This window comes from Scophthalmus maximus, chromosome 13 (assembly GCF_022379125.1).
Source record: "Scophthalmus maximus strain ysfricsl-2021 chromosome 13, ASM2237912v1, whole genome shotgun sequence".
NCBI lineage: Eukaryota > Metazoa > Chordata > Actinopteri > Pleuronectiformes > Scophthalmidae > Scophthalmus > Scophthalmus maximus.
In genome coordinates, this window is record NC_061527.1 from 19,287,760 (window position 1) to 19,299,033 (window position 11,274).

Sequence of the window (11,274 nt, forward strand, 5' to 3'; positions counted from 1 at the left end):
GCGGCAGGCTGCTCACCATCTGCGTGACTCCTGCTCTGGCGCTCGGGCACAGCTTGAAAAAGTGTGTGCGACTCCGATGTAAAACGTTCACACGATGCTGCTGTTTACTCTAATGTTTGCTGGGAGCACATTTTGTTCTCTGCTGAACTGTGTCCCAGGGAAGAAAAGGAGCTCCGTGTTAATGAGAGGGAACACCCGTTTGCTCTGCTCGCTTTTTTTTCCCTCTTCTTTTCCCATCGCTCTAATGACCGTGTATACATAATACGCATTCACCCAAACCCAGGTCACAGACGCCCCGCTATGGAACATAAAAAAAGCAAAAACAAACACCTGTTATCTAGATGAACACTCCCAGGTGAGACAAGAGCTCAGAGATGTTTTTGGAGCGAGATCAAGATAACAATCAGTGTCTCCTGCTCCCTGGTTGACAGGCAGGGGGATGATGTCATTGTTGTGATAGGGTAAAGTATCTCAGAAACACCTCTGGTGTCCTGGCCTGCTGTACAAGGCTCACGGAGGAGATCAAGAAAGAGTCAATGCAACAACAGGAAATAAGGACAAGATGGCCCCCAAAAATTCCTGTCCTATCTGGAAGATGAGAAATCTAAAAGTGAACGTGTGACGGAAGCGGGAGACCACACAGCCTATCAGATAAAGAACAATGTTTTAAATGAATAAAGTCAACACAAAAAACATGCCGCAAACGACACAGTCAGTCGGCAGGCCAGTCGCGAGAGAAAGCCAGGAGCTCCTCCGGGTCGGCTCTATATGCCCCCCGATCTGACCCTGCTCAGGTGTGCTGCATCTCACCAGGTGTCAGCTCCGCCCACCAATCATCTGAAACAAAGAGCACACAACCAACACCGAGGCAAAAAGGGAGAGAACGCTGTTTCATTAAAACATTAAGATTCATGCTTTAAATGTAGTTAGTACTGAGACTCTGCGCCATAAAAATACTATAAACAACAAGTTCATTCAAAGTTGCAAGAATGCTTTTTAAAAAAAACAACCCTCAAATACTATATGTTTCCTTTTTCCTCACAATCAGGCCCCGGTCCAGGTCTAGAGACAGCGGTGATGAGAACGACAACATCCAAGAGCGCCACTTCCGCCCCCACTTCCTGCAGGCGCCCGGTGACCTCATCGTTCAGGAGGGACGACTGTGCCGGATGGACTGCAAGGTAAAGACACACATGAGTCCGGCGCTCACAAAAACGTCTTTGGATTTGAGACAATGCTGCGTGCGCAACGCCATTCTTCAAAGGTGACATACGATGCAAAAATCCCTTTTTCAGTGTTTGTGCACATACGTGTGTGTAGCTGTGGAGCCTGCCGGCCCACAAACTGTGAACAAAGACCACCCTGTGGTCTTCTTTGTGAGCTTGATAGAACCCTCCAGCCTGGCCCGGAACAACTGGTTCACATTTCTCTCCCGCTCTGATGTCACAGTTGGACTCTTTTGGGGTAACTCCGCCCACAATCTGAGAATCTCCACTTCTCCGAGAGAAAGGGCGTGACATTTCCTACACTACTGTAGAAATCGGTTGACCAGTCACAACAGACTGGGCCAGCTGGCCTATCAGAGCACAGGCGGGGGGGTATATCGGGAGGAGGGGCTAAAAGAAATCCAGGCGTTTTAGACAGTGTGAGAACATCGATGCCTCTTGTGAACATTAGAGCATGTAAACCTTTTCAAGTGGGAACCCAAATCAACAGTATGAACCTGAACCTTTAGATTAAAAAAAAAAGAAAAGACCAATTATACACAATGTTTCCTGGGGCCAGCATGGTATGTCAGGCCGTGAAGTCTTATGTGAAGAAGAGATTCTTACACATGACCACAGCTGCAAGGCCTTTTTGCCTCTAACCCGCTGCGTTGTTACTTACTGTAGTTCAAGCCTAGTGAGATAACAACCAAACCTCTGCTTTAATGTCTCCTCCTGTGGATTTTTGGTTCAACTCAGAAGCCAAATCATGCTTCTGCTGTTTGATAAAAGAGAGATATGACTTAGTAGAACTGAGGCATGGCAGGAGGGGGGAAATGCCTGCACCAAAGAGAATATGTTTAATCATAGTAATAGAGAAAGCCATTTCAGATCCGCCCCTTTAATTCAGCGTCTGACTGCATCGCTGTCAGGGAGGCTCCGTGTCAGCGCTGCCAGAGAACCCACCCCCCCCCCCCCCCCCCCCCCCCCCCCCCCCCCCCCCCCCCCCCCCCCCCCCCCCTCTGTGCTTTCCAGTTTCTTTAGGGAATTTAAACTTGCGGAGACGAGTTGTTTCATCACTCCCCGCCGTTACGAGGCGTTACCGCGGACAGGGAGAATACAGAGGTGTCGTTTTTCAGTGATTCAGTGGGATCAGATTTGATCACTCATGCTCATTTTCTTTCTGCCTCCACCGGCTCCCAGCAGCCTGCAGCGCTTAGAAACTCCTCAGAAACTGGTGCACGTAGTAACATAAAAACAGGCCCACAATTAACCCACTATAAAAAAGTCTCCTTCGTCTCTTTTGCTGGTCAGGGATGAACTGAGACCGTTCGGTCCTTCTGAGCCCTTCATGCCGAGGATATTTTTAGCAAATATTTATTTCCAGATCACTTCTGGCTTTCCAAACTTTCCATGCTCAAAATACCCCAGCTTCTTAACGTGTATTGGATCGCTTCCAGCGATGCTTAGCACTACTTAGTCAGCTCTCCTTTGGTTTATCTGTGAATCTATGCGTGTCCGCGGTGGATAATCATCAAGGTGGGCAGGGTGGAGCAGAGCAGGTGTCGGGTTTTCTCGCAGAGAGACGGAGTCTTTCCTCGCGCACAGTTTATTCCCACGACAAAGCGTGCCGGCGCCCAGGCTCCTCCGGAGCAACACAACGCCACAACAGAACCAAACACTGCCGTTTCCATACTCAAAGTTAACACACACTGGCCCCCAACAGAACACATGCAGCTAACATGCTCATTGTCTCCAACAAAGACAAGCACCGGCTGCCAAAACTCCCAGCATCTGCACGAACAAATCCCTCTCACATTCATTCGGAGTTTTGAATGTTTGCCGTGTGTTTCCGCATCGCCCTGCAGGTGAGCGGTCTGCCCACCCCTGACCTCGTCTGGCAGCTGAACGGACAGACCATCCGCCCCGACTCCTCCCATAAGATGCTGGTGAGGGAGAACGGTGTGCACTCACTGGTCATTGAGCCCGTGACCAGCCGCGACGCGGGCATCTACACCTGCATCGCCAGCAACCGCGCCGGGCAAAACTCCTTCAACCTGGAACTCATTGTCGCAGGTAAACAGGGGCGGATGCAGATACAGAGCACGTGTGTGCAGAGCGTACATGTTGGCATGATGTGGTCTAGGAAGGCTCTTCAGTAACAGACTCTCTCCGCAGCCAAAGAGATGCACAAGGTCCCGTCATTTGTGGAGAAGCTGCAGAACACCAGCGTGGCTGAGGGTCACCCCGTGCGCATGGAGTGTCGCGTCACAGGGGTCCCCTACCCGCAGATCTTCTGGAAACGGGAGAACGAGTCTTTCACTCACAACACGGACAGAATCAGGTAAAACGGATGATGAGCATTAGCGGCACAAACTGTACTTTTAATACTTTCGGATGCCTGCTTCGGCCTACACCAATCAGCCATGTGACAGGTGGATTTTACACAAATATTAATTTTTTTTTTTAAATGTTCTTTCCCAGCATGCACCAGGACAACTGTGGCTACCTGTGCATGATCATCCAGCCGGCCATGAAAGAGGACGCCGGCTGGTACACTGTGTCAGCCAAGAATGATGCAGGCATCGTCTCCAGCACCGCACGCCTCGATGTCCACGGTGAGCTTTAAACTCACGCTCAATGCTCATTGAATCAGGCGCTTACCGTGCGGCTCCACTTCCTGTCTACACCCTTAACAATTCCTGCTCTTGTCCTTTAGCTCAGTGGCAGCAGCCCAACCTCCCCAAGCCCAAGAAGGTGCGTCCCTCCACCAGCCGCTACGCCGCACTGACAGAGAGGGGGCTGGACGTGAAGGCCGCCTTCTTCCCCGACTCCAGCCCGCTGCAGCCCGGGGCCCTGGTGGAGAGCGACGACCTGTAGAGACCCCCAGGCAGGCGCAGGGATTGTGACGTTACCCCCCCCCCCCAAAGGAACCCTGAACACTGCCCTCGCTCCCAGCACTCCTGAAACAGATACTTTATTACGGCGAGGTGGGGGGCGGCAGAAATTAACCACCATCATTGGACTGCAGATAGCGATCTACAGGAGGGTCAGCGGGCAGAGAGAGCTGGTGCAGCGGCGGTTTCCTTATGTTTTTATCACATGACTCGACCCATTATATTACGAAATTCATCAAGGTGTTTCCCCGAGCTTCATTTTATCAACTGGACATGGAAAATGATTGAAGTGTTCGCCTCGAGAAAAGACTGCTCAAAAATTATATTTTCTCACACGCCTTCGTGAACTGCGAGTCTGACTCTGTTCTGCAAAGGGTCTCCTGTTGAAGTGCCTCTCATTTCTGTAAAGATAAAAAACAACAACCAAAAAAACAGGTTTCGAAAATAAAAAGTTCAATTACTATGCATGTTCAAGTGGTGCCAATGCACACAGTAATACTGTATCTACAAGTAGCGGGAGGCAGAGGGATTCAAAGCATCCTAGCTTTGACGAAGGAGATCACAGACTTTTATTACGTGGGCTTGTGTAGCACAGTGCAGATTTCTACAGTATCTGATCATAGCATCACAGTCTCAGTGTTGTCGGGTCGTAGATTAGCTCACAGACATCGGACAAGGCCGGGCCTTACGAAACAGTATGTTTAGAGTTTTTCTTTTTTTTTAGTAAAAGGAATAAGGTTTAGGGAAAAGAAAGTGTTCACATGGATGAGATTTGCTTGTGGCTGCAGAGGAACTGCACAGTTTGTTTCAAAGAGGAAGACAAAGACGATAAAAAGGCAGGTTTCTTTGAAAGAGATACCAACTTTAATGCGGTAAGTGGGACGTGAGTGACAGTGGCAGAGGTGAGGACGACAGTTCAGGACCTGGAAAATAGAGAATGGAGAAAAACCTTTGGTGATGGCAGGTCATTTTTGGTGGTTCATTTTCATTCTCATCTGACGGTTCTTTTTTTTGTGCATCAGAATGTCCTCACTCAGGAGAGGGTGCTGTGAAAAGGTTTCAAAGTGTTTGTCACACACACATCACAGATTGTCAATTTTATTTTTGTATGTAAAAAAAACCAAAACAATTACTATTTACCTTCCCAACAATCTTAAATATAAATTATATATCAGCAACCTTTTGTTCACTGATGAAACAAGGCTTTCTGTATCATGACGTTTACTGCCTTAAATCACGTTTAGGCTTAATGCAAACACATTTTCTTTGCATTTCTTTTTTTGACACTTGAACAGTGCCAACCACCTTTACCAGTATGTACAAAATAGACACACTTCTTTTTCGCCCAGTATCCGACGTAGCAAACACTCTTAGGCTGGTGAAAAGTGAAAAGCAAGGTATATTTATCTCTACTATAATTGTCACCTCTGTAACACTATACAAAGTGGACATCTTCTTCTGTCTGTTCAGAGCTTTCATCAGCTGACAGTTACTGTGTTTGCACATTTCTATGCCAATCAATGCCTGTATATGGATTGTTCTCCTGATATTACTTTAGGTTATGAAAGTTAATAAAAAAAAATCTCTTTGAGACAGTGTGAGATGTTTTCATAGGCCGGCAAGGTTGTTCCTAAATCCATCAGAAAAAAACCCGAGCAGTCAAAGGGGGGAAAACATTCTTGCAAAGAATGGCTAATCAGAAAATAATGTAATCCAGTTCTTTAAGAGAAAATATAGTGTTTAGGATGCACATTGCAGCTCATATAAAGTCGTGGTTATGACACTTTTGGTGAGGTAACAGCAGGTTTCAATGAAGGGACCGAGCAGCACGGCATTTCAAATCTCATCACCGAGCATGACGATCATCTCCAACCCCGTCCATCCACACTACAGCACCAGAGCTGTAACCAGACACTCACAACAGCGCTAAAAATACCCCCACCGACACCACCACCTCTAATTTACTCCAGCTGCAGCCCAACATGCCTGGCCCCTCGACAGGCCCCCTCCAGAGGTGGGCTCAGGGGGGGGGGATCAACATGTGCCGGCTATGAGGGGGTCTCCTGCGGGAGGTGGGGGAGCAAAACACGAGCGCTACAATCAGCGGCGGGGGCGCTCAACAGTCATGGAAAAAGACCAACAGCGTTAAATCTACTGATCAAATTTAGGAGCTCGGGGCACCGAGGTCTGGACCGAGCCAGACACTCTGGAGTCTGCAGCGTTAGTCATGACGACCGGCTGTCACACACACATCTGGCCACGCCCACTGAGGGTGAAAACAGTGACTCAACAGAAAAGCAAAGAGAGCGGCAGGACGGTGATCCTCTGGCAGATGTTTGGTAACTGTCGATTTTCTGTATCTAAAGCGTGGTTGAGTTTCACCGTACACATTTTGGCCAGCTACATGGCCAGCTGCAGCCCTCCGTCCACCACCAGCACCTGTCCCGTTACGTAGGAAGACTCCAAGAGGAAGAGAACAGCCGGGGCCACCTCCTCCGGCTCGCCAAATCTCCCCAGTGGAACGGAACGCACGGCATCCTCCTCCCTCAGCCCCGTGGTCATGGCGGTGCGGATAAAACCTGGAAGCATGGGAAGGGTCGGGACATGAAAACTCAATAATGATCATAATGAAAATAAAAACAATCCAGCGTGTAGGTGTCATGAGAAGAAAGACGGAGCAGCACCGTACCTGGAGCCAGCAGATTAACCCTGATATTACGTGAAGCAACTTCTTTAGCCAGAGATCGTGTGAAACCCTCCAGACCGGCTTTACTGGCACTGTAAACACACTGACCAGCATTTCCTTTCAGGCCCACAACAGAGCCTGCACACAGGAACAGCATTACATTATACATTAGCACTACTTGGTATAACAACATTTTTTTCAAAATAAAACCTGTAGGAAGCTACTGTTTGAAGTCATTGTGCTTAAAACTTTAGGCTGACAGACTGATGGATGCCGTTGGACCAGATTTTAGTCAACTGCTGTTTTTAATCTAATCTAAAGAGACTTTAAACATTTTGGAGATCCAGAGGAAAAAAAATCCTTGTGAACCTCAAGTGTGGAGTCAAATTGACCACATCTATGGTTTGTCTTTGTGGTTCGACATTCTTACGGTATAAAATTTGAATGTAATGCTTAGCTTAGCATTTTTCTTGGGTGTGGGAGATGTTCCTGGTTTCAGGTTGTGTTGCCGTGTCACGACAATGACCTCCAAACCTTTCTCCATTCAAATATGCCAAAAAGGAGGCGAATCTTAAGAAAGTGAATCACACTGCCACCCGGTGACCAAACTGAAAACTGAACCCTAATCACGGCTGCCACTGCAGTCAAGAGCGGTCATACCTATATTCACAATGGCAGCTCCCTGCGTGTGCAGCATGCCGCGCAGCGCCGCCCTGCAGGTCAGCATGGAGCCCAGCAGGTTGGTGTGGAGCAGAGCCACCATGTCCTCCGGCTTGGTCCTCAGCAGCAGAGCATCCCTGAACAGAGACGGTCAGCACATCGGTTCACTCATTTATAAATACAGCGAGGCGCGCGTGTCGGCTTACCTGTTGATGCCAGCTGCATTCACCAGGTAACAGATGTTTCCACAGGTTTTCTGGATAGCGTCAAAGGTCTTCTTCACCTCATGCTCTTTGGAGACATCGCAACTAAAAGCCACGTGATCAGCTAGAGAGCAAATACAGGAGGGTGTGTGAGAATGTTAACGGTTTTAAAGACTGCAGTCTGTACTGTAGGTCTGCATTCTTGGTTCTGTAGGCCAAAAGCTGGAGCTCAGGTACTGTGTGTGTGTGTGTGTGTGTGTGTGTGTGTGTGTGTGTGTGTGTGTGTGAGCGTGAGACAGACATAGACTGACAGGAAAGTTAAGGCAAACTGTCAGCATCAGATTTGGCTATTGCAGCAACGGCATACAGATTTTTTACCAGTTTAACCCGGCCTCCAGGAACTCATGTGTAGCTGGATCAACTCTGAGCAGAAAACAATGGAAGTGTGACAATTTCGCAATTGCTCAGATTTCATGGTGGTGTCATTGTTGAAGGATTAAAATATTAAACATCGTTTGACAGGAAAGCAACAAAGATCAGTTTGGTTTTGTTGCATCAGCACGAGGTTTGCATCTTGCCCAGGACACACACACACACACACACACACGCATGCATGTTCTTCTGTGAACATTAAGCCCACTGACGGGTGAAGTAAATAACATTGATTATCTTGGTGCTGGGTAAATCTCCAGTCCTGGCCTCCATCTGTGTGTTACTTCCACACACACACACACACACACACACACACACACAAACGCGCTTGCAGACCAGACGCCAAGTGCAGCACTATACCTCCGCGCAGGGACGCCACGGTGGCCCGGGCCGCGTCTTGGTCCCGGGACACAACGGCCACCCTGCAGCCCCTCTCGGCCAGCAGGCGGGACGCGGCGCTGCCGATGCCCCTGGAGCCGCCGCACACCACCGCCAGCCGGGACATGCGGGTCTGCGGCCGGAGACGACAGGACATGCATGTGTCACTCAGTGCACCGCAACAACACGGGTCACATATCACGTAGGGTTCACAGGGGAAAAAAGACAACATCAACACTTTGTCATGAATGTGGAAATCTACGTGTTTCCCGCCGTGTTCCCAACGCTGACAGCACGGCCCGGAGGCATGGCGGCGGACGACGACAGCTGCTAATGTTTTAACACAGGTCGCTTCGCTGCCCGGTGTTTTCCACCTGCGTAGCCAGCTCATGAAATAAAGTCCATGTAGTTACTTACGACTGATGATTTTCGACTCCTATTTCCCGCCGGACAAACCGTTTTATTCAGTGAAAGACGAATCGGTATCAGCGGGAGTAGGTGATCGCGGACGACGCCATGTTTTTTTCCCTGTGTTGTTGCGTTACCCCACCTCGGCCGATAGATGGCGCAGCGGGCACACGGCGCAGTGCGGCCTGGACCGTCTCTGCTTCACAACTGTCTCACTCAATGTGAGAGTGTTTGGGATTTGCCGTTTTTGAGAATGCACTTAATAATCTGCTTTAAACAACTTTATTGAACATTATTACTGTATAAAAATGTTTGTCCGTGGAAACTAATGAGTGGAACTGTGTTGCTGCTGGTGGAAGTGTGTGCAGCAGGTCTTTAGTGACCTTATTGTACCTGATTAATTATGCAATATATATACTGAAGTGACTTTTCAACATGTAACTCATCATTTTATGCAGTATTTATGTGAGAATACATACAAGTATAATTCGTTTTTTCTTGAGTTATACTGTCAACCTCGATGGCGAGGCTGCTCTACTCTGCACACACAAATAGTTCCAAAAATTATTAATTGCACTCATTCATTTTCCTCTTCCCTTCATGAATCATTGTGTCCCCCCCCCCCCCCCCCCCCCCCCCCTCCCTAATGGAGATAAGGTACATCTCCCAAAGAAAGCTGAACCGTCTCCGGTTCCCCCGAGAAGTGGGTGGCCCTGGCGCTGGCCTTACACCTGGACCATCCATCAGACCGAGACACGCTGAAGGATTGATCTGCTCGGATCAAGTCAAATTCGCCACCTGCACCGGACATGAACCTGTGACCCTGAGCGCTATGAATCATGCGTCCACGCTTGCAGCAGGAAAAATACAAGAAGTAGCAACGGTGTGTTAGTTGCCTAAAAAATAGGCACAGCTCTTCACCACAGCGTTCATTAATATGAACCGTTTGACTGTGTGTCAGAGCGAGGGACGGTGCCTGATTTGCATTCAGGTCACCTTCCTGCACACCAAGGCATTATTCCCCTCTTTCACACCTTCGTGATCTAATGACACTTGCCAACAGAGCCGTACTTTGCTCTCTCAGTCACAACCACATGAGCGCATGCAGACGTGCACACTTGCACCAACACCCTGACACACACGTTCACACACTCAGGCAGATCATAGTAACTCTATCCCACTGCAACAGATCCTCAGATAAACACAGTTTCACTGCTCCACACATTCACTCTTCAGTACTGAGCCGGAGTCCAGACTTGTTTAAGAAAACCTTGATGTTTTCCTGGACATTTTCTGAGGGTTGTGTTTTTTTTTTAGTGTTTTTTTTTTTTTAGAAGCAATCAGTTGTATTTTTATTTTCACAACTTCATGACAGTAAATCTTCTTTAGCAGATTGTTTAAAAGTCCTAAAACCTATTCTTGACTTGTCATCGGGTGAATTGCAGTGACCGACACACCCTGAGCTTAAACATTATCAAGACATTCTTTACCTTGAGACGGAATTTCTGAGCTGCACACACCCTTTGAAGCAATGTGTGTATTACCTGCACTATGTACACATATTTTTTTTTTTTAACTTTAAACACATTTCATTCTTATCTCCACCTTCCACACCGTTTGGCAGCTCAACGCCTGTAACTTCCAGTTCTGTCAGACAGTGACCACGGCATATGTTTCACATTCTGTCTGATTCAAATGTAATGACGTCAGACCAATGATTTAAATGTACACATTCTTGATCAAATTAAATATTCTATTTATTTCTTTTTCGTACTCTGCATAGTATATGCTCTTAGACTGGAATAACTTATTTCCATGGTAACCCATCCTCCGCAGGAAACTGTGACCTCACTGGGTCCTTCTCAGTTCCTGTCAATGTTTCCGTGAAGAGAACTGGGAAGGCTCTGCTCGACTGTAGGTCACTTGAGAAGGTCCTGTCCAGCAAGAACCTGTGACCTGGCCCAAATGCATTTAAATAGGAACAACTCGCTTTTTTCCCCAGATGAAACTTATTGTGTGTATACTTTATCAAAACATGTCCACTTAAGGATCACAGAGGAAAGGTGAGGACTCAAGGATCAGTGGAGAAAACAGAGGGAACTAGATCACCTCACAGTTGTATGTTTCCTCCAACCAGTCGTTGAAGTAGAAGTTTACATCCACATCTGACCAGACTGGCATCATGAGTGTAGTGAAGACTAACGGAATTTACTCAAATTAATCAAGTGTATTTGGTCAAAGTTAGCAAATGATTGCTTGAGTTTTGTCCAAGAACATGATTTTTGAGGCCACAGTGACCCTTGACCACCAAATTCTTATCACATCATCGTTGATGTGCGTTTGTGACAAATTAAATGAAATAAAATTCTCACGAGGTGTCTTCAGATATCACGTTCAAGAGAGAC

At 47.7% G+C, this 11,274-nt stretch overlaps 2 protein-coding genes across 12 annotated transcripts in view; one reads left to right on the plus strand and one right to left on the minus strand.

Annotated features, from left to right (window-relative positions):
* palld (palladin, cytoskeletal associated protein) overlaps positions 1-5,693 on the plus strand; it is a 52,283-nt gene extending 46,590 nt beyond the window's left edge. For all 9 annotated transcript variants that reach the window (XM_035647493.2, XM_047336725.1, XM_047336727.1 and 6 more), the window contains 5 exons: positions 1,049-1,181; positions 3,074-3,281; positions 3,384-3,549; positions 3,690-3,823; positions 3,925-5,693. In XM_035647493.2, coding sequence (XP_035503386.1) covers positions 1,049-1,181; positions 3,074-3,281; positions 3,384-3,549; positions 3,690-3,823; positions 3,925-4,085 — 802 coding nt within the window. In that variant the 3' untranslated portion in view covers positions 4,086-5,693. The remainder of the gene's footprint in view (positions 1-1,048; positions 1,182-3,073; positions 3,282-3,383; positions 3,550-3,689; positions 3,824-3,924) is intronic.
* Positions 59-9,013, minus strand: cbr4 (carbonyl reductase 4). Of its 3 annotated transcripts, XR_007032012.1 has the most exons (8): positions 8,879-9,013; positions 8,444-8,594; positions 7,655-7,775; positions 7,449-7,585; positions 6,792-6,926; positions 6,490-6,681; positions 1,043-1,174; positions 59-837 (listed from the first exon to the last, which is right to left on the minus strand). XR_007032012.1 is itself a non-coding variant. In XM_047336731.1 (7 exons), exons 2-6 carry the CDS (start codon positions 8,586-8,588, stop codon positions 6,503-6,505), a joined length of 717 nt encoding a protein of 238 aa, XP_047192687.1. In that variant the 5' UTR covers positions 8,589-8,594; positions 8,879-9,013; the 3' UTR covers positions 4,944-5,025; positions 6,490-6,502. The 3 variants fall into 3 exon arrangements, 2 of the variants coding, with proteins under 2 accessions (XP_047192687.1, XP_035503387.1); XM_047336731.1 differs by lacking the exons at positions 59-837; positions 1,043-1,174 and adding an exon at positions 4,944-5,025; XM_035647494.1 differs by lacking the exons at positions 59-837; positions 1,043-1,174 and adding an exon at positions 4,944-5,148.
* Between the last annotated feature and the right edge of the window lie 2,261 nt (positions 9,014-11,274).

What these genes read in the sequence shown, in the direction of transcription:
- cbr4 (XM_047336731.1), bottom strand. Translation starts at nt 8,588, where the DNA reads ATGTCCCGGCTGGCGGTGGTGTGCGGCGGCTCCAGGGGCATCGGCAGC. An exon ending in CGTGGCGTCCCTGCGCGGAG is followed by an intron (nt 7,776 to 8,443) that starts GTATAGTGCTGC and finishes TTTGCTCTCTAG; the next exon opens with CTGATCACGTGGCTTTTAGT. An exon ending in AGCTGCCATTGTGAATATAG is followed by an intron (nt 6,927 to 7,448) that starts GTATGACCGCTC and finishes TCCTGTGTGCAG; the next exon opens with GCTCTGTTGTGGGCCTGAAA.